The sequence below is a fragment of the Sarcophilus harrisii genome, chromosome 3 (genome assembly GCF_902635505.1).
Source record: "Sarcophilus harrisii chromosome 3, mSarHar1.11, whole genome shotgun sequence".
Taxonomy (NCBI): Eukaryota; Metazoa; Chordata; class Mammalia; order Dasyuromorphia; family Dasyuridae; genus Sarcophilus; species Sarcophilus harrisii.
The window spans coordinates 346,078,675-346,102,784 of NC_045428.1; the positions used below are offsets into that span (position 1 = coordinate 346,078,675).

Genomic DNA, 24,110 nt, shown 5'->3' on the forward strand with positions numbered 1-24,110 from the left:
TCCACAAACTCTTAGTGGGCTAGTCATATGTAGCAGATGGATAACAAAAATAACTAAACAATTTATTCAGAGATGGAGAAAAGAATCCCTTTAATTTTGAATTGCATATTCTTGTGGAATCTAAACTGCTAAGAGGACAGAGGTTCTAGTATCTGTCATACAGGGCAAGTTAATTGATCCACTGGTATTTATTTAGAACTTACCACATGCTAGGCACTGGACAAGGAAAAGTGAATACAAAGACAATTGTGAAATAATCCCAGCTCTTGAAAACCCTATAAACTAGTAAGGAAAAGACAATTTGTACATTCATATAGGCATATGTTATATAAAAAAGAAACAAGGTAAGTTGGTAGGAAAGCATTATCAGTTGAAACAGTCAGAAAACATTTCACATAGAAAATGGCACCTGAGTTGAGACATGAAGGAAGTTAGGGACTGTAGAAGCAGAGAAGAAGAGATATATTCTAGGCAAGGAGGACAAAGGATTGGGTAAAACATAGTAGCGGCGATAATTTTGATGGAAAGGCAGCAAAGGATAACAAGAATTAGTCATCACACACAGAGGAGAAAAGTCAAGAAATAATTTCATGAAAATATAGAGGGAGCATATAGTGGAGGAAAGAATAGTCAACAAAGCTAAATGCTGCAAAGACATCAAAAAGAATGAAGATTGAGGAAATATGACAATAATAGAGACCTTAGTGACTTTAGAAAACAGTTTTATTTGCTTGATGAAGTAGGAAACCAGACTGCAAAGAAAAAGGAAATTAAAAGAGGGAAGGCAATAACTATAAATAATTTTTTCTTGGACTTTGGCTAAGAAAGAGAAGAGACGTATAGAAGGATAACTTGAAGGAACAGTAAAATCTATATAAAATGATAAATTGAAGGTACAGTAAGATCTAGAAAAGTATTTTTTTCAGATTATGGGAAATTTGGGCACATTGTAAGCAATAAGAAGGAATCAGGAGATAGTGAGAGACTGAAGATTAGGAGGGAGAATATTGTTGGCATTTTTCTGGAGAAGATAGAAGAGGAGAACATCAAAATTATAAACGAAGGGACTTGGCTTAGTGGAGAAAAGGGTCAACTATTTATTGGATAAAATAATTAAGTAAGAGAGAGAGAAATATAACATTAGAAATTATGAGAGAAAACACAAAAAAACTCTCTTTTCTCTGTTTTGTGAGGTAAGATGCTTTGTGAGAAGAGATGGTGGGGAGGAACTTAAGGAAAGAAGAAAAAGTTGGAAAAACCACTGAGGGAATGAAATAGAAAATCAATTAATGATGGAAAAAGGATTGCCTTATTGTAGTTAATGAGTAACTAAGAATGCTTAACAAAAAGTTAATATTAAATTTAGTTCACACAATTGCATGTCTTCTTTATCTCTGTTTAGCAACTACAAAGTGGGAATAGAGGAGATCTATAGGGTTTTATTACAGGATCAGGTTTAACAAAATAGAAGTGACAGTAGGGGAAGGTTTCAAGGGATCTGAGGAGAAAATGTGATGCTGAGTTGAAGAGGTCAACCAAAATGTTGCCAGAAATAAGATCAAAGTGGAATAGGTGGTAAAGCCATCATCAGCTTCCTCATAAGAAGACATGGTCTTGCAGAAAAGATACATCTAAGTTGTCCATGTACACACCTCAGGGAAATGTCTACAATCTTTAGTGAGAAATCACTTAGACAAAGTACCACACAAAGCATAATATAGACTAAAAAAGTGAAATGATTCAATTTTATTTCTGAGTTAATGGTAAATGAGCAAGAAATGAATCTATATTAACTAGAAATGACAAGAAGTATATTCATGATGTAAAAAATGTGCACATTTTCATTTTTATTTGAACCATATTTCCAATAAAATGGATTTTTACTGTATTTTGTACTAGGGGGACTAAGACTTATCTTATGTATAAGAATTATTGTGTTTTGATAAAATTCAGTTGAGGTGGTAGTGATTGTTTTCTTTCCTTTGTAAATAATATTCCATTATTTTTCTATTATTTTATCATATTTTTCCATATATAATTACTTGAAAAAACAATTTTTAACTTCCTTTTAAGTTTTGAGTTCCAGATTCTCTTCTTTCCCTTCCTTCTCTCCTTCCTGAGATAGTAAGCAATTTTATATTACGTTACATATGCAATAATGCAAACCATATTTACATTTTAGTCATGTAAAAGACAACACAAATCAACCCCCCACTCCCCAAAAAAGTAAAGCAAAAAATCATATGCTTCAATATGCATTCAGACTCCATCAGTTCTTTTTCTAGAGATAGATACCATTTTTCATTATGAATCCTTTGGAACTGTCTTGGATCACTGTATTGCTGTGTATAAGTAATTCAGAGTTGATTGTTGTAAATGTTTCTGTTACTTATACAAAGTTCTCCTGGCTCTAATTACTTCACTTTGCATCAGTTCATGCAAATGTTTCTGGTCTTTCCAAAATATTCCTGCTTATTATTTCTTATAGTACTTATATTTTTTATATATTTCATTACAATCATATGCCACAACTTAGTGGGAACCTTTCTCCAGCTGATGTACATTCCCTCAATTTCCATTTTTTTTCCACCACAAAAAAGAATTGCTATAAATATTTTTGTACAAATAGGTCATTATTACTTCCTTTTATTTCTTTGAGATACAGATCTAGTCATTAGATAGAAAGGTATGCATTCTAATTTGGGCATAGTTCCAAATTGTTCTAATCTCTTTACTAATATTTTATTTAAAATGTTTTTATCAATATTTATTGGGAGAAATTGCTTTATAGTTTACTTTCTCTATATTTGCTCTTGCTGCTTTAGTTATTCATACCAATTTTGCATCATAAAAGGAATTTGTTGACACTTCAGCTATTTTTTCAAATGGTTTTATACAGTACTATAATTAATTAGTCTTTAAAATGTTTGGTATAATTTACTTGTGTAATCACTAGACCTTGGAGATTTTTTCTTAAATATTCCTTGATGGCTTATTAATTTCTTTTTCTAAGATGAAGTTACGTAATAATTTTATTTCCTTTTTTGTTAATCTTAGAAATTTATAATTTTTGTAAATATTCATCTCTTTCACTTAGGTCTTCTGCTTTGTTGCCACATAATTGAGCAGAATAACTCCAACTATTGCTTTTATTTTCTCTTCATCAGTGGTGAATTCACAGTTTTCATTTTTGATACTGATAATTTGGTTTTCTTTTTTTCCTTTTTAAAAAAATAATCAAATTGACCAATGGTTAATTTTTTTCATAAAATTTACATGTAGTTTTATTTATCAGGCTTATGGTTTTCTTATGTCCATTTCATTAATCTCTCCTTTGTTTTTTCAGGATTTCTAATTTGGTGTTTACCTGGGCATTTTAAATTTGCTCTTTTTCTATTTTTTAATTTCATGTGCAAATGATTGATCTGCTATTTCTTTATTGTACTGATATAAGCATTAAGGAATATGCATGTCTTCCTAAGTATTGCTTTGGTTGCATGCCATACATTTTGATATGTTGTCTCATTGTTGTCATTCTCTTTAGTGAAAGTACTGTTTCTATGATTTGTTATTTGACCAACTGCATTATTGAGAATTAAATTGTTAATTTCCAATAATTTTCAATCTATTCATGACACCTCATTGAATACAATTTTATTACATTAGGATGTGAAAAAAATGAATTTACAATTTCTTCTTTTCTGTATTTGACTGTGAGGTGACATAGGATTATGATAATTTTTGTGTATGTGTCGTGTGAGAAAATTGCATTTTCATTCAATTTTTAGATTTTTATCATATTTAATTTTTCCAAAAATTCTATTCACTTTTAAACTTCTTTCTTGTTTATTTATTTTTGCTAGATTGAAGTCCTGCACTAGTATAATTTTCCTCTTGAAATTTGGATACCATTTAGTTCATGTATGTATAGTATGATATTACTTCATTGTCTGCTATAATTTTTTAGCAAGACATAGTTTCTGTTCTTATCTCTCAATCACATTTGTTTTTGCTTTGTCTTTGTCAGAGATCATGATTTATATCTCTAGTCATTGTTTTTAAATTTTAGCTAATGCTTAATAGATTATGCTCCAACTCCTTGCCTTGATTCTGTGTATTTCTCTCTGCTTCAAATGTGTGTCTTGTGAATACCACGTTGTAAGATTCTGGTTTTTAATCTCTGATATCTACTTCCATTTTATGGGTAAATTTATCCCATTCACATTCACAGTTATGAATACTCCCTCCTATCCCTTGCCTGTTTAGCTTTCTCCCTGCTTTCATACTGTTCCTCCTCCTCAGAGTTTTGCATCTTACCATAGCCTCCTCCAATCTGATGTCACTTCTATGAATCCCTTCCTCCCACTTCTTTTAACATTTTTTCCTCCAATTTTACTACAGAGAAGGTAGATTTTTATACCCAACTGAGTGTGTATATTATTTCATTTTTGTGCTAATTGCAATGAGAGGAAAGTCCAAGCTTTGCTCACCACTCTCAACTTATATCTTTCCAGTCACCATCTTTTAGTTTGATTTTTGAATAGTAATTATTTCCACACTTAGCAGAATAGCTTCCTTCCTTCCTTCATTCCTTTCTCCTTTCCTTCCCTTTTTCTTTTCTTCCTTCCTTCCCTTTTTCTTTCCTTCCTTCCCTTTTTCTTTCTTCCTTTCTTTTTTCATTCCTTCCTTCCTTCCTTTCTTCCTTTTTTTCTTTCTTTTTTCATCCTTCCTTCCTTCCTTCCTTCCTTCCTTCCTTCCTTCCTTCCTTCCTTCCTTCCTTCCTTCCTTTCTTCTTTCCTTTCTTTCTTTTTTCCCTTCTTTCTTTCCCTTTCTCCCTTCTTTTTTTCTTTGCTCCCTCTATTTCCCACCCTTTATCTCTCTCTGTCTCTCTCTTTCTTTGTCACTCTCTCTGTTTCTGTCTCTCTTTCTCTGTGTGGGTGTATGTGTGTGTGGTTTCTGTCTCCCAAAATAGGTAAAGAAAGGGAAGTTACGAATTTACTACTATATCCCATGGAGAAACTTCTCAATCTTCTACTTACCTGGCTGGCTGTACAGTTTGAGAGGCAGGTCTTATTATCAGCTGCAAGGTAAAAGTTTGTAGGGCACGCACAGGTGTGTGTTCTGCCAGGGGCTAAGAGACATAGATGACTACATCCTCCATTGTTTAGCATACAGACATGTTTAGCAACTGCAGGCAAATGAAAAAAAATACAGAATGATTTAGTATTGAAGACTTGGAAAATTGGCATGTGGCCCACAAATATTTCTAGGAATCTGGTAATCAAGAGCTAGCACCTCAGTAGGACTAATAATCTAATTTAACTTTTAAAAAAGCAGCATACTAAGCAAAAATGACATTTGATTTTAAAATGAAAAGGCTTCAAAGATAGCACTTCTACACTAGAGTATTTACAATATGTAAAGCAGAAGAATCTACCTTCTGCAATTTATATAAGCATTTGGAATGAAGATTTTTGTATCTTTCTAAATATGATGGCAAAATAAAAATAAAAACATAAATAGTGTATCACTTATTTTTTATACAACTATAGTTAATTTTCTTAAATAGATAGATGAAATGCTAATTTTATATAAGTAGAGCCTTAATGTAATGGCTGTTAACGGCCAGTAATTGTCATAAGATTAAATCAGTACTTGGTGATTCATATTCCCTAATAAAATGTAATTTTACTGAAGATAGGTATTGTTTCAGGTATAGGTGTATACGTGTATGTGTGTGTGTGAATTTCAATGTCTAGGACAGTCCTTTATATCTAACAAGTCCTTGTTAAACAACTTTGCTTTGATTGTTAGGTCTAGATTTTCTTAAATACTATTAATTCAGACAATTTATGAAAATTCTATTTGTTAGTATAATTGGACTTCTGAAGTATACTCTCATTTCCTTTGGCTGCCTTGACTTTGAAAATAATATTTTAATAGTCCAATAGGTATTTAAAATATCATTAATTTCTTTGAAGGATTTCCTAATATTCCTACTTAGTACAAACTGAATTAACTCATAAAAGGCCTAAATAATGGAAACTATGGTTATCATTGCTAAAAACTCCATACTTAACCTTTGGCAGAATCAGAAATGAGATGTAAGTGGAAAGTGTTGATGCATTTATGAAAAGCATGGAAAGAATAATTACCATCAGGTTGTCTATAAGAATGATACACCTGGATATCTGTTATGGTATGCCATGAGTTAATCAGGGATAGTCTGTCTGCTCCCGAGGTTTTATGGGCACGGCTGAGTGACTTGGTTTTCCCGTCAGTCCAGTAGATGTAGTCTTCAAACAATGTTAGTGCAATCACCCCTGGAATATCTTGATTAGGGACTGTAATAGGAGATGGTAAGATTAATGTTGGGTCTTGGAAGACTGCCAGTTAAAATATTCAATACTGCATGGGCTGATAGATACAACTGCTACATAACTTCATGTGAATAATTGCCATGACAACCCGTCAAGCCTGCAGGATTCTTTATTACCAGTTAAGAGAATGCAGGTTTGGGCACATGATATTTGTTTGCTTAGACTTAACTCCTCCAACTACTAAGGAAAAAAATGAATGAACTCTTGTTAACTAGCTAACTGCTTCTGTATACTAAACAAATAACATTTAAAAGGAATCCTTAACATTAAACAGTATCCACTTATACATGCAATTATAGCAAACTATAGGCTAAAAGTCAAAATGGGAGTTTTTTACATTTTAAAGAAAACAAAGTTTTTAAATTGTCAAGGATGGAACGTCTACTTGACAGTCAAGTTTACATCTTGAAGGATACAATGACTTTGATGTTACTGTATCAATTAACCATAATTTTTTCATAAAGTATTTTTGGTAAAATAAACTGAAAAACAAACAACAAAAGCAACAACAACAAAAAACCACATTATTTTATAATAAATATCATAATACCAGGTCCTAGTTATATACTACCTAGAGCAAAATGGAATTTCTTGAATAATAATTATAATTATGTTCATTCAAATTTCTGTTAATAGTGTTAGATTAGGAATATATCTAACACAATGCCATATTGGGAAAATAAGCTATATTCCATGCCTCCTTAGGCTGAGGAAAAAAATACTTATGAAAACCATTTTAAACAAAAAGTTTGAGTTTGGAATTTTCTTTCAGTTCCTGAAGATAGATTGTAAAGCAACAAAATGATGCTTGAAGGGGGTGGTTGATATTAAAGACCTCAATATTGCATAGATATCCTAAGAGGTTTCTGTTTGTAAATTTTTTTTTTAAGAAAAAATACATTTTGTTTCTAGTAAAACCTCACAGTAATCAAATTTAATACTATTCATGGGGTGGTAGATATTTATTCAATCTTCCTTTAGGAAATTAAAATTTAGAAAATAAATTCTAAATCTATGATAAACTAAATTTTTAACCAGTAATTTACATGAGCATGAAACAATTGTTGAAATAAGCAAAAGGAAAAAAAAATGTTTGGATTGTGAACCAAAGGTAAGTACAGTTTAAACATAAATGTATCTGGTAAGGAAAAAAAATCCTATTTTAGAATTATTCATTTCCATTATTTATATTTTAATGACTGTACAATAAAATGGTAGCATATTCCTCACTGTATAATATTTTAAGGACTGTCAAAATTTCATATATAACATACTCATGATTGCTAGGGAGTCTCCCAGCCTTTGGGGGAAAATTACTCGGAGGATTTACATTGTCAACTGAGGAATAGGCATTTACAAATCTGATTATTTATGATTTTCATTGAGATGAGTTAGAGTTGATTAGAGAATTTGTGTTAGGTAGCTTATGGTTATCATTAATCATGTAGGGCCCAATCAGAACTCACAGGGGTGGGGAAGAAAAGTGGTATTACAAAACAGGTAGTGTTCATGTTGGGGATTAAAAAACAAATAGAAAATATCTAGTTTTGTACTTTCAATATCCCTAAGGGTAAATCTAACAAACTTTAATAGAATGTATCATAGTATAAATAGGACCTTATGTTTGAATTTTTTAAAATGTAGAAAAGTTGTAGGGACTATGACTTAAAAGGAGGCTCAAATCTGTGGAATGATTTAGGACTAGGGGTGGGTGGATCTGATGTTTGGTAAATGGTTCTGTGATTTTGTTCTGGGATGGAAATTTGGACATTGCTATGGAAATTCACTGTTGAATCAGATCAGCAATTAACAATCATTTACATTGTCTGGGGATTCTGGAAATTCTTGTCCATGGTTATATAGCCTTTACATGTCAGAGGCAGAGAGTAAACCAATTTTTCTTGTCTCCATGTCAGGCCAGAGATGTGCCAGGCCTGATATCCTTAGGCTTTCATGTCATCTATTACTTTTGACTATTCAATCAAGCTAAAAGTTATCTCATACCTGGAATTAGGCTTCTTCGCAAACAAAATGAGAAAAGTTGCAAGAATTTTTATTAGGTAACATTTTGAAATTATGAAAAAGAACAATTTTTAACTATAAAAAAGAGAAATCAAGATGACAATTTACCAAGAAATGTTATCATAAACTATTGCAAGTGATTTGACAGGCTATTTAAAAACAATCAATGAAATTATTTTGGATAATAAATAAGTTTGGATAATAAAATAATAAATAAATAAGCCTTATATACAACATATGTAATGCCTGTACAACCTGAAGCACCCTTTCTTCCCACATATACACTTCTCCATCCCTTATTTCATACTATTCTCTTTCAATTGATGTAATAGACCACAAGCAAGGTGGCACAGTGGATAGAGTGACAGATCCAAAGACAGGAAGACCTGAGTTCAAACCTGACCTCAGCTAACTACTAGCTATGTTACCCTAGGCAAGTGACTTCACCCTATTGTCTCAGTTTCTTCATCTATAAAATGAGTTGGAGAAGGAAACGGCAAACCACTCTGCTAAAAGAAAAAACAAAAAAACCCAAATGGAGTCATGAAGAGTTGGACACAAAAACATTTTCCTAACTTCACCTTTCTTTAAATGTTCTAAAGCTTCTTGAATCTGATCCACCCAGGTCAAATATCACCTCTTCTTTATGCCAAAGTCTTCCAATTTAGTATCTGTATCTTTGCTGTATATCTGTCTAAGTGCTCTGATTGTATTCTTATCTTCACTAAGTCATATATTTATTCAGACTCTTCGTGAGCTCATTTGGGATTTTCTTGGCAAAGGTACAGAAAAAGTGAGTTTTCCTTCTCCATTTCATTTTATAAGTAAGGAAATGGAGACAAACAGGCTTAAGTGATTTGCCTAGGCTCATACAATAGGTGTTTCAGGCCAGATATGAAGTCAGGGAGGTCAGTCTTTCGGACCAGGTCTGCTACTCTAGTGCATCACCTGGTGCCCTCATCCAATAGCTTAGCAAGGTTATATGACAAGTAAACATCATTGCCAGTATCCATGTTACTTGTTTTTGTCTTTACTTGTTTCATTTCTTTTCACTGTCTCTCATATAAGAAACTCACTGGAATTTTTCATTCACAATGAACTTTTTGTTCTCAGGAGAAATCCATGTTTAACTTAAAGATAGCTCCTTGATGTACATATCTCCTGTATAGGTTCAACATCTTAGAAAAGAATTAAAAGAATAAGCTAAGTTGCTAATAAGTGACCATTTGCTTGACTCAATTCATTATTTTATATTGGCAATGAAGAGTAGACTTGTCTTGAGCAGTTTTTCAAACTGCTTCCCTGCTTACTTTCCATTTTGTATAAATTCTGGCTTATTCAATGGTATCAAACATAAGTACTAGCCAGAAAATCATTTCTTCCAGGAGAAAGACAAAATCAGATGCAAATTTGAGTTAAGAATCACTGCAAATTTACATCTAAAAGTTATATATATCAAACAATATGCAAACTCAAACAAAAGAGGTATCCAAGGTGTTGCTTGGAATTTAATTAGTAGAATTGAAAATGAGGATGAAAGGGTTTGGGAAAAAATAGTAGTTAATTTTTATTTTGGCTTGAGCTCAAACCAGCTTAATAAAAGAAATCACTGCATGCTTTATTTCTTGTTTCTCTCTTTCTAGATTGCCAATTCTCACAATGGAGGTGATCTATCTATCTATTTTCTTAGGACTCTATGGAGTAACTGTTAAATAATTATAAATAAACACTATATGTTTATTTATTCATCAATCTACCAGATATGAATTCTATCTATAGCAGAAATGAATCTTAGGATGCTTTAAATCAATCAGAAATTATCCTTAGCTAAAAAATCATATGCCCATGTACCAGGATCTCTCCTTGGAAGACCAATGTTCAGGGAAACAGTCTGATGTGGAGTATGACAAATGACTTTTGCCTTTGGGAGTCGCTGAAAAAGATCCATGGGAAAGAACTTCTTTTTTCTAATGAAGTGTAGCAGTGTGAAAAGTTAGAATTTGGGCAATTATGTTGAAAAAATTAATTTGCTAGGCAGTGGGAGGCAGCAAAAAGAAATACAGAAGGAAAGTGAGAGTTTGAGTGGGAGATATGCAGCGAACACCAAGAGACCTCACAAATGCTGAATTTCAGTGGATCTTAGAAAAAAAAGACAGAATAATGGCAAAAACATGATATCTCCGCTTTCCAAAAGTAAAATGTGGAACATAAGCTGACTAATTATTAAAGAACTGTGAAAAATAATTGTAAGAACTTCCACACACATCCCCCCAAAATAAATCCCAATAATCAGGAAAACCACAAAAACTTGAGGTAAAAGGAGACTCTTTTGTGCCTACTTAAATCTCTTTTGGAGTTTTCCTTTCCGTAAGAAGATACAGTATTAGGAAGAAAAGACAACTAAGATTATATTTTAGTCCCAATGTCTCCTCAAAGTCAGAGACCCCCAATTATTAATTCTATTGATTATTCGGTTTTTATTCAATGTTCAGTCATAGCATTCAAGTGTGTTATAATTTTATATTTTAGGCTGGTCTAATTTGAACACACTATAAAATAGGTCAAATACACAATAATTATTGATTATTAAGATAAAAATTTCATGCATATCTGACAGAGAAGCAATTATATTTGCTTATAGGCAGTAATGAAGTTTTGCCCAGTGGTTTTACAGTTTAGATTTAGGTGCTCAATCCTTTTTTCCTTTTAGGCTTTCTCCCATATCTATTTTAAGGCCTCACACATCCTTTTGGACAATTATTCTATATCCAACTCTCCCTGGAGATTCATTAACATAATGATAGAAACTTTTGAAATATTTTCATGAGCTAAATTATGAGTCTTTATAAAAATCTTAAATTAAGAAATTTCACTAGCTATGAAAGAACATACCCTAAATTTGGAATTCTATAGTGGTTTTTTCCTGTTCTCTTGTCAGTATTAAGGTATATCTTCTTTTCTTTAGCCTCTGAGAATGTAAAATTCTTTGTATTTTTCTCTATCAAAAATTTAATTATGAATTGAATCGTGGTGAGAGAGATGACTTTTTTTTAAATGAAGAATCTTCAGTGAACTACTCTGTAGTTACTTCATGGCTTTTTAAAAGAGTACTTTAAAAATATTTTGACCTGGAATTCAATCACGTCAATTTCCTTTATAAAGTATGTCCGATGTTTCTTTATATTCCTAATATGATCCATCATTGTATATTGTACCATCATTGCACAGCTGTACTGAGAGCCCTTTTAAAATATTCTCATTGTGTTTGGTCCATCTTTTAATTCTTAATCTTTTAATACATATGATGCCAGCTTAATCTTTCCAAAATATCAAAACACCTCTGACTTGTTTTAAATCACTCCCTATTGCAGACAGCATAAAATACAACCTCCCTAATTCAAAAATAAAATAGAAATTTGTATCCACCACCAACTCATCCACTCCCAACTTATTGCCACCTTCCCTGCCACCACATTTTATCCAATGAAAACTTTCCATCCCTTGTTCCAGGTTGAGGAAGCAAATTATTATTACAATTTTCCCTTGAAAAGACTTATTAATTAGTCACTGAACAACTTCACATTGTTATGATTTCCCATATACACTCTTTTCTGGCCATGATCTCTAAATGAGTATCTAACCCTAATAGGATATAAGCTTCTTGAAGACTGAGATCATCTCACTTTTTGATTTGTATGCCCAGTTCTTAACACAGTACTTGGCATGTAATAAACATGTCATAAATGCTATTTCATTTATTTATTCAATAATCTGGTATTACTAATTCTGGACTCAAGTTTTCTTTGCAAATTTATTTCTCATTGATCCAAAGAATAAATTATGTGGACATAATTATTCTTGACCAAAGAATGTTTTTCTTACATCTACTAATTCTATCATTCACTTAGACTGTATCCACCCTGCTCACATTGTAATTCATTTGTCCAAGACCAATTAATATCCCAAATCTCCTAAGAAGCCTCCAATAATAATCACCAATCCTGCTGTTTCTATGTGCTAAAAAAAAAACACCTTTTTGTTAACATCAATTATTTGTCATAGATCTAATACCTCCTAGTGGAGTGAGGCTCTATCTTTTTCCTTCCAAATATACCATAATGTCCTTAAGAGCAAGAAAATATCCTGTATTTTTTCTAATTGCCAGTATCTAGCACAAGGCATTTCATATAGTAGCCACTCAATAAGTATGTTTTTGGTGAGTTTCAATGCCATTTAATTACAGAGAGCAGTCCATTTTTTTCCCTACAAAGACAAAAATATTATTTGCTCAATCATCAATATTTATTTTTAACTTTGGACTAGTTTAATAATTATTCCAGAATTGAGGAGTTTCTATCAAAGAGACAACCTGGCTTCCTTTAAATACTATTTTAAAAAGTACATTAAACCTTTTGTTATGATTGGTAATGAGAATGTTAGAGAACTAGAATCTAAGATTGGTGCAAAACCTTACTCCACCACTCAACTTCCCTTAGAACTCCACTCTCAAGAAGAAATTTCACTTCAATGTCAACTTCTTCTACAGATAGGTATCATCAATATTTTGGATTTACAACACTACCACTTTTTGTAGTTCTTTATATTCCCCTAATTACTGAAAGCCCTGAGATAGTAAAATTCATAAAGTTTTCTCTTACCTCTTTCTCAAATTATTTGCCTTACCCAAAAATCACCATAGCAAACGTCTCGACTATTTTAAAGGGGATGTCTTAGGTAGGTGGGAGGAACATACAATTATAGAGAAAAAAGGGAAAGTGCTGGTAGGTTTCAAAAATCTTTAGAATTTAATCCTTATTGTCAGAACCAAATAACAAGACATTTAGCTTCCTTCTGAAATTCTTCCTAACTTCTTCAAAGCTTTGATATAACCTTAATTCTAGTTCTCTTGTCATGAATTTGGCCTGTCAGAGTCTTCATTTTCTAGACTTTTGGAATTGGCTTCTTTAGCACTTATTTATTAAATAGAGGAATCTAAAATATAATTAATATCTTTCCATTGACATGACTTTTATTCATTAACATTTATTCATATAATTCTTTCTGGGACATTTGTTCCATCACTTCCTGAGACCATGCCTTAAATTATTGTTTTTATTAACTATAAATTATAACATATATTTTATAAAAACTATTATATATCATTAAATTATGTTTAATATATTTTAAATGTATATGCACAAATATATTATATTTCATTAAATTATTTCTTGTGAGAAGCTAAAGGCTTGCAAAGTGAATGGCACAAATTAAGTACTTAATAAATGTTTATTTTATTATATTATTTTATTGAGAATACAATAATTCTATTCTATAGCCTGTACCAGCTAGGCCTTTCCCTCAGGATTTCCCACTGACTGATTCCAAGTTGTAGTAAAGCTTCCTCTTCATCCTTCATCACTGTTTTTTTGGAAGTCCCTTTGGCCTGGTCACTTAGGGTCTTCTCCTTATCATACTTTGATCCTTCCTTTTCCTCTTGATTTTTTCTTCAAGTAAATGTCTGTGTTGGTCTTTTTCTCCAGTCTACAACAAGGGCTTCAGTTCTTATGGTTAAGCCACACAAGTTCCCTAGGGCCTGGGTTCTCTTGTCTTTACCAGAAGTCTGTTTTAGATTAACTTGCTATCTATTTCTAACCTAAAAGTAAAATTTAAGCCTCACTCTGTTATCACTGCATGGACCTATGAAGAAAGAGATTTTTCCCATTTCTCTGTCTTAGGATATAGCCTCACTTGATTTAGGTATAACAAGAATGATGAGGAGTGAATCCTGAAGTTCATGTACAGTTATAGTATTTATGAAACTATTGTGCTATTTCACAGGGATGCTGAGTATTGACTCTACAATTAGACATGGGAACTGTGGAGTACAGAGTAAGTTGGCTTTTCCTGCTCCATCACCATTTTCATTCCTTCTAATTCCCATAAGTGTTCTCAGTACCAACCAAGTACATGTATTGCATGGAATAATAGAATTTATGCTCCTTGCAGGTAGAAATGATTAAATTCATTGTATTTGTATCATAGCACCTAGTGCAGTGTATGACACATAGTAGGTCCTTAAGTTGTTTGGTTGATCATAGATTTAGAAATGGAAGGAATGCTAGAACCCATATAATTCTCTGAATCATTTATACATGAAAATATTTACAAAAACAAAACACGAATTGAATAGCAGTATTATCAACATATTCTCATTATCACTCCTATCCTGCCCTAATTGGAAGGGGTCATTTTGCCATAGAAATATTCATTAAATATTATATATAAAAAGGGCTTCCAATTAATAATAATATAATAATAATAAATATGTGGGACTTTGGGCAAGTCATGTTCATTCTAGCATTAAGTTTCTCCATCTGCAAAATCATAAGTTTTTCTAAAAGTTTCATAAATAAGATATTTTATTTATTTCATAAATAGATCATGTTAATATCACAAAAATATAAAATCAATAAGACTTTGTACACAGTTGATATTCAATTAATAATTTTCTCCATTAAAATTATAAGCTGATGCCTTATAATAACAACCTGACCCAGATTCTGGAAAGCTATTCCAGTAGAATGCAGATTTTTTTCCCCCTAAAGGCATATCTAACAGAAAAAGATTCATTACTAGAAGCTTGACCTTAGGAGTGACAGAATTCACCACCACAGAAAATCAGAGGATCCTAAATTTTGGAAGGAAGGAAAACAATGAACATTTATTAAATATCTACTACGTACTATATGCCAGAAACTATGCTAAAGCCTTTATAAATATTATTTCATTTGATCCTCACAACAACCTGGGAATTTAGGGGTTATGCTATTATTATTGCATCTTGCATCTGAGGAACTGCATCAAACAGAAATTAAATGACTTATATAGAATCACACAGTATTTGCCTGAGGCTAGATTTGGATTCAAGCTCAATGTTCCATATATTGTACACCTAGAGTTTGAAAGGATCTCACAGGTCATGTAATCTATGACTTCCCCTTTCCATTTTACACTTGAGGAAATTGAAGTCCAAAATAGCTCGGTGATTTGCCCAAGATTATATAGCTAATAAAATTCAGAGGCAGAAGATTAGAGTATATTTTAGAGAAAGAAATAAAATGGATTATTCAAAGCTTTCAAAGCACCAACTGGTCTAATACAAGCATTGCTGGACTACTACTTGGGAAGCTTGTATTCTCATTTTGCCTTCATTATGAATTCCCTGTATCAATTTGAACCAATCATTTGAGCCAGTGTTGTGTAGTGTAAAGAGATTCAAAACCTGTCTTTGAATCTGAGCTCTTACTCTTACTTTATGTGTGACTTTGGGCAAGTCATGTTCATTCTAGTATTAAGTTTCTCCATCTGCAAAATCATAAGTTGTTCTAAAAGATTCCTAAAGTTCTTTCTAGCTATAAATCCTAGGAACCCCTTTGTACCTGCTATATATGTAACTACCATCTTATTTTGTAAGTAAAATTGGTTAGAGTCAAGAAGACTTCAGTTCAAATCTGTCTCACATATTTACTAGTTGTGTAGCACTGACCATGTCTCTTAAACTTTCTCAAACTCAATTTCCTTATCTACCAGTTTTAAATCTATATCATTATGATAATATGGAAAAATAGCACTTATAAAATTTCAAAATACTATAAATAATAATAACTCTCATTTATTCAGTTAGGGATTACCCCTACAAAATTGTTTTTACTAAAATATTTATTAAACATGTTAGTTATGATGTATGGTGCTAGATATTGGATATGAAAAGATGAAACTTTATTTTTTATACATTGGATTTTTGTTATCTATAAACAACAGATTAGCTCCTTGTGAATAATTTTCCAATTATTTTTCGTTAATATTTATATAACTTGCTTTCTAATCATTCATTAATACTCCAAGTACTACATCTGTTACAAATAATTTCAAGTTCTATCCATGACTTGTATTCATGAAAATTTTAAAGTCTTCTGATAATATAGTCTTTTGCCTAATGATAATGAACCAGTAAATGCCCTTTAGGTTAAAGAGCTAAGAATCTATTTATTTTAATTCATTTAACAAACTAAATGGGTAATGGCACTGTTCATACCTACATTTTCCATTAATTTGATAGAACTATATTAAAAATGAAATTTTTTTTTCACATAAGAAACCTTGTTCCCAAAGAAACATATCCATTTTTGAGACATTGATAAGAATGAATGACTAAAGTGCTCATCTTAAGTATATCCTAGAAGTGCCTAATTTTCAAATGAAAATTTCAGAGAGTTTAAGCTATAATCATTACAGATTTTAGTAGACAAACTCATCCAACATCTTTCCTAAAGGCTATATGTCCGCCACTAATAGCCTACAATTTAAAATAATGAGCCCTAATGTGCAACAGTTTTCAAAATGCACTTTATATTGGGTAGTAAAATACACTTATAGTTGCCTTAGGATACGTGAGAACCTTACATTAAGGACATTACTTAGGTTGAAGTTATCCTGCAACTACTATGCCAATCTACAGTTCATTCCTTTCACCATTTCCCAATCTGTAATCCCTGTATCCTGGAATTATTGTATTTATTACAATTCAACTTTTTTGTCAGTCCTTTTATAGCATTCATAAAGACAAAATTCCCCCTTTCTAAAAGTTAGCAACTGAATAAAGCATCTTGCTGATCAGTATGAGAATTGATGAAACAGAATATAAAAATTAAAGGTGGCCATCTTAAAATCTAATGCCTATAAACTGTTACCATAACAATGGAGTTATTAGCCAATAACTGAAGTAAAGAATGATATATATTGTACACTTGTTAATAAACAGTGCTTTTTCTCTAACATTAGGAACTTTATTTAGTTAGAATTATGTTTAGTTTTCATTTAGTCTGTTAATACATATGAATTTTTTAAACCTGATTGCCTGGTGTAATATTGGAAGATTCTTAAATTACAACATTGTTCTGAAGTAGAGATCTATTTTCATATATTACTTGTTTTTTTGAATACATAAGATCTTAAAATTATTAGCAACCTATATTTGTATATGTTATCATTACAAAATCTTTCATATAAATTATACTTTTGGTGCCTCACAAAAACCAATACAGTAGTAAGTACCAATCAATAAAATAAGGTCAAGAGATGAAAAGACTTGCCTAGTGTTAAAGACCTCAAAAGTGGTGAGGCAAATACTGTTTTCTAAGTCCAACATTCTTTCAATACTACATTGTTTTGCCTCTCTTTTAAAACAATTAACTTTCAGAACAGAAAGTTAATCAGATAAAATAATAAGAATTTTTCTCCTTATCAAATTATTAGTTAAATTGTTAACTAAAGGTAAATATTTAGCTGTGAATATTCTTCTTTTGGAAGTTTGTTAAGATTGTAATTGCATGCCTATGTTTAGTTAGACAAAATATAAGTTACAATATAATTTAATCTTCTCCCCCCATTCAAAAAAACTCATCAGTATAGAAGGTATTGAAAAATCAAATATTAATCTTTTCTAATATGTATATCATTTAATTCAACATTTTCTTTTCAAGGAACAACAGTGAGGCATGATTAAAACTGCAGGTAACAGACTTCAGAAATGGCAGTTAATTTCAATTTATTTTACTGGTTCAGGAACATTTCTATAGTGACTGAATTGTCTTTTGCTTCTTGTCATTAACTTTTATTATATTGTAAACAACAGAACATCAACACCATTGGCATAAAATAGCCCATGAAGTGTGTACTACTTGCATGGGAATGTGGACAACCATACTAAAACAAAACAAAATAATACATAAAAAAACAGTGAAATGGTATGAATAAAAAATTTCAATAAGCAGACAGGAAAATGAAAAGACAGGAAACAAGAAAGGAAAGATGGCAAGAAGGAAAGAGAGAAGGAAGGAAAACAAAAAGGATTATACCAATGCTTTAATTCAGAGTATCTCTAGAAAGCAAAAATAATATTTTGTTTTGTTTTTTTGCTTGTCCTCTTATAATTTTGATGTGCCTCAATGAATATTTAGGCTTTCTAAAGATCCTACCACTGGCAGCTATTGATTTATCAGGATACATAAATGCAAAACAATCTCTTTTTTTCCCCATTGTTTCTTCCCCTCAGAACAAAAACATTTAAAAGTGTTTTATGCCTTTTCACTAGTGACATGCTGAGATCTGGATTCTTTTTTCAACATTAATTAGCCTATCACCACATGGGTTAAGATTTATATTTATAAATCTAAACATCCAACTGCCCCTGGCTCCATACAATGATTTCTTAACACAATAAACAGGCAGTGGAACTTCAATACATTGTTAACATTTCTATACACAGCCCTTTGGATTCCATGGCTTTGTGAACATTAATTCCTTAAGTGAAAAAAAGCCATGGATATGACTATGTTGCATGACATTTTAAAATACTTGTCACCAAAGTGACAGTTCAGGGATAAGCTATGATTTAGAATTCTGACCTAGTTATTAATGCTGAGGAAAATTACCAGTTATAAAGGTATATTCTTTACAGTAGATTGGCTAAAGGTATCTGCATGACCAATCGATTCTATGCAAAGTTAAATCACTCAGTAATATACAAAAGAGTATACTGAAAAGACTTAATATATCAAACGTGCAAAACACATGGCAAATGTATTCTTCCTTCTCTTCACTCACTATTATTATTGGTCTTTATTCACATTTACCCCGACCCCCTTTATAACTATGTCATTGCAACCACAATGATATGACCTAAGAATAAGATGAACAGATGAACAAATTGTAACCACAATGATATGACCAAAGATTAAGGTAAACCAATTATTGTCTAAATTTCCTGTATTAGTTATGAGTAGCTGATGCCAAATATTAATTTAATGGGATTTTCTCACATTCAATTTCTTTTTCATTAACATAAAAACCTAATACAGAAATTTTCTCTGTGACTTTATGTGAGACATTTAGTATAGATTAAAATCTTGGGAAGTATTTAAAGTCCAGGACACTTCAAGAATTCATTATGTTTGTTGTTCACTCTGCACACATTTAACTTTTGAGAACCTGGTGGCATACATTATTGAATAAGATTTAGAGATCTTATTATAGGCCTGTGATTTACTCAGTATTGGAACTAGCAAACATAACATCTACCTGTAACATTAAATCATTATGTACTTTCTTAAGTAGACATTTTCCCCCAGCTGTCTATCTCAAGGCAGCTTAAGTTTCCTTTCAAAGTAATTATGGCTTTCTTGTCATCCTGGTCTATTTAGTCAGCTTAATTTCTTCTTGGCCATATATTGTAGCTATAAGCAAATCTGTCACATAGAGAGAACTGAGATTTTAAGAATAAATATCAGCACTTTGACTTCTATTTGTGAAACAGGTCAATTGGCCCAACATTAGAAAGAATGTGTGACAAAGGTAGGTCTTAAAAATCAAGCCTTTCAATTCCAAATCTGGTATTCTTTCTGCTAAAACTATGTTAAATACCTGCCTCAAAATCACACACCTGCCTAATTAATAGATCAAGATTTAAAGCTACTGTACTTTATATCTTCTCATTATAACCTAGCATTCTTTGATTAAAAAGACAGGTCAAGAAGAAAGACTTTGGCTCCTCTCTATCATTGAAAGGACTTCTGTCCCCATTGCCTTTCCAAATCCCCCTTCTTGATTTTGAAGAGTTTGGGCAAAGTAGGAAAACCACTGATTACAATTAGTAGCTCATTAGTAACTACCAAGTAATTACTGTTTTGCATTCAAATATTGGCATATACCTGATAAAGCACTTAACGGATTTTTCATCAGTCTTCCTAGGGAAGACATGCTTCTCTTTGCCACAACTCTTTCCCTGTCCCTTCTCTGGCTTTAATCCTTAAATTCCTTCCAAAATGTAAAAGTAAAACTGTGAAAGCCCTGAATGCACAATTTCTTTTTTCTTTGCTTTTCTTCTTTTTGTAAAGTACAAGAAGATATTGGTAATTTATTCTCTCTTTTCTCCAGTGTGCAGGACCACTATTCTGAAAACTAGTTGTTTGCTACTCTTAATTATCTTAGTATATAAAAATAAAAGTTCAGGAGATATTTATACATGTTTGGGGAGAATTTTAGCAACTGATCAAATCAATTTCAAGACAAATTAACAAATAATTTTGTACTAAACTGACAAGATTTTGTTTGATTGTATTAACTTAACTTTTTCAAAATGGAAACACACACACATGTACATACGTGTCTACAAAAAATATATGAGCTTTTACATATATGTCTGTGTATGTGTGTATGTGTACATGATCTCAGACTGAGAATTTCTAACTTCTGTTCCCCTCACTCAAAAGAATGATTAGAGAATGTTACCATTATAAAACTATAAATAGATTCACTCATAAAACATGAGAACCCCAGGTTGAGCTACATTTGGTATTGTACATCTTGGAATACATGGGCCAAATATTGCCAAATAAATTCCTTTGTCTAAACTGTTAATGTAGAAGTTAATATGTTGTCATCCTCTACCCAAAAACTATATAATGGGTAGTTAAAAAAAGAAATTTTAAGACATTGCCTTAGAGTCTGGTGTATAAATAATTTTGGTGACATATACTGATTTTATTAGTAGGGAGAATCAAGTTTCTCAAAAAACTTGAAATAAATGATTACAATTTTAAAATATTCAAGGGCTGTCTCCCGTAAGAGGAATTAAACATCCTCTACTTACATTGTCTATTTGGTTCCAGAAGTCAGTACTAATACCAATAGGTACATATTTCAGAAGCAGATGCAGTTCAACGTTTAGAACATAAAATAAAATACCCAGTGAGGCATACAGGTTTAATGAATGGGCTGACTAAGGGTTTTCTTCACTAGAGATGTTTTTAAAAAATGAGTAGATACATTCTGAGGTCCCTTCCAAATAACTTTCTTTGGAAAGTTTTTTTTTTGTATCACTTAATTTGTATCACTATCAAGTGGAAGTAATGGCACTTCTGCTACCTACTCTCATAATATATATTTTTTTAATTTAATAGCCTTTTATTTACAGGTTATAAGTATGGGTAACTTTACAGCATTGACAATTGCCAAACCTTTTGTTCCAATTTTTCCTCTCTATCCCCCCACCCCCTCCCCCAGATGGCAGGCTGACCAGTAGATGTTAAATATATTAAAATATAAATTAGATACACAATAAGTATACATGACCAAACCGTTATTTTGCTGTACAAAAAGAATCAGACTCTGAAATATTGTACAATTAGCCTGTGAAGGAAATCCAAAATGCAGGTGGGCAAAAGTATAGGGATTCTCATAATATTTCTAATGAGAAAGAACAAATGTCACAAATGTGACACTATAGTATTTAGTCTATGTTTTAGAAATTAAAAAAAAAATCTAATTGTCATTGTAGTCTGTCAATTAATTAGCATTTATAAAAAAGTGCCTTTTTTATCACATGCACTGTGGTAAGTGCTGAAGTCAAAAAAGAAAGTTAAAAACAATGAGTTTCTGCTCTCAAAGTGTTCACCTTCTCAGAAAAGGAGCTGGATGGGAATTGGGGAGGAAAGTGTAAGGCTGAATCAACAACTTCAACACACTTGGGCCAGGAATGTTTATTCATTATTTATTGCCCCTAAGGCATGCTTTGATATCTCAGGGCTTCTATCAAACAGATTTAGAAAGACCTAGAAACAAGAAACTGGAGGTAAGATTTAGGGGTAATTTTGGTCTGGAAAGGAACCATATTGAGAAAAAGTAATGGTGTATTAGAATTCACTGAAAGTAATATATGTATGTATATAGGAATAAGGTGATATCTGCACTAGTTCTAGTGTCCCACACCTGGAAAAATAGTTAAGTTTTTAAAGTCAATGAGGTAATAACCTTTGTAAATGGAAGATATATTAAAGAGTTTCCTATAAATTTATCTAGCATTCAGGCTAGTTGGATTAGAACCAGATGATCCCAAATAAATTTGAGAAAAATGGTCAACTAAGCAAGCTAGAAAAAAAATACTTTAAAAAAATAATTTCTCTTAGTTTTTATACATCCTTAAGTTTTGCACTTTGTTGCTAGTTTTTCAATGGTTATTTTAATGCTTCTCTCACATACTCAGCAATTGGACCAAAGTGATATTTTCTCTATCCCTCATTTCTATTCCATCTTTCATTTCCATGCATTTGCATAAACTGTGCCCCATGCCAGAAATGTAATCCTTCCACATCATCCTCTCATAATCACACAATCTAGCTATCCACATAGGGAAAAACAACACTATCAATACCATATTTTCCAGACTGTGCTGTGGATTCACGGGTGGGTGAATCCTTGGTGGGTCTATCCTTGGGTGATGTCTATAGCTCCACACCCAACTATAACCTGAAGGCATACCTTTATCAAAGCATAGCCAACATGGTTTATTAGAATCTATGCAAAAGCCATTTACATATATCTATATACCTATATCTGTACATATATACATATGTATAAATATGTTTATATATATACACACACATATTTACCAGAATGTCAAGTACATCTCACTGTGGATAATATGCAGAAACAAGGAAAAAGTGTGGCACAGAATAAGGTATAAATGAATTGTGTTTTTCGCTGAAATCATCAATATAAGTATTAGTGAGATTTCAGGCACAGAAATATCAACATACTAAAGTGCTTCCTATTAAATCAATAAATATATATCTGGATTATTGTTGCAATCTCCTAAAAGGTTTCTCTGCCTTAAGACTCTCCCTATTACTTTTCATCCAATGCACTGCTGCTGAAGTGATTTTGTGTAAGTGTAATCATGACCATGTCACTTATTTGTTTCTCAATAAATTCTAGTGGCTTCCTATTGTTTATTCTATTAGGATAAAATATAAACCCCTTGGTTTAACTTTTAAAACCTTTCTCAGTCTGACCTCAGGTTTTTTTTGTTTTTTAGTCTCATTGGACATTCTCCAAACATGTATCCTTTCCAAGTCCTAAAGTTAGACCAAAATGACATTTTCTCTGTTTCTTATTTGTGTTCCATCTTCCCTCTCAGTGTCTTTGAGTTGACTATCCCCCATGCCTGAAATGTACTCCCTCAATATCATTCTCTTCTTTCAAGATATGACTCAAGCAACACATTCTACATGAAGGATTTCCTAAAGTCTCCAAAAGGAGTGTCTTCATTCCCAAACTGCCTTACATTTAATTACCTTGTCCTTATTTGTATTTGTTTTCTTTATATCTATTCTTTATAAACTTCTACATGTATGTGTGATCTCTCCTACATTAAAATGTAGGTTTCTTAAGAACATATATATATATATATATATTTATGTATATATATATATATATATATATATATATATATATATATATATATATATATATATATAAATATCATATCTGCAGTACCTGGTATACAGCAGGCACTTAATAAACTCTTATTTATGTACTGATTAAACTTTTGGAAATACTCCCCAAGTAAGTATGTGGGTATTGTTTTTAAGGGTCAGGGCAAGATGAAAGAATAAGGCTTATATTCTCTTGAGAGACAGAGCTGCTCTCTAAAAACAGATTAATAAAAGTGATGACTAGAAATCAAAAGGGGTCACCAAAGTGTCAAGTCTTAGATATTGATGATGAATAAAAAGAAAGTGGATTATGATGTGAATATTTGGATTTTAGGGATACAAAGGAAGGTTTAGATGAGATGACAACCTACTTGAT

The 24,110-nt window shown here is 31.8% G+C and overlaps 1 protein-coding gene across 1 annotated transcript in view; it reads right to left on the bottom strand.

Annotated features, from left to right (window-relative positions):
- The window catches only part of LRP1B (LDL receptor related protein 1B), a 2,378,573-nt gene that overhangs the window by 290,761 nt on the left and 2,063,702 nt on the right, over nucleotides 1–24,110 (bottom strand). Inside the window, exons 61-62 of the mRNA XM_031963676.1 lie at nucleotides 6,156–6,344; nucleotides 5,040–5,188 (exon numbers count right to left, since the gene is read on the bottom strand). Coding sequence (XP_031819536.1) covers nucleotides 5,040–5,188; nucleotides 6,156–6,344 — 338 coding nt within the window. The remainder of the gene's footprint in view (nucleotides 1–5,039; nucleotides 5,189–6,155; nucleotides 6,345–24,110) is intronic.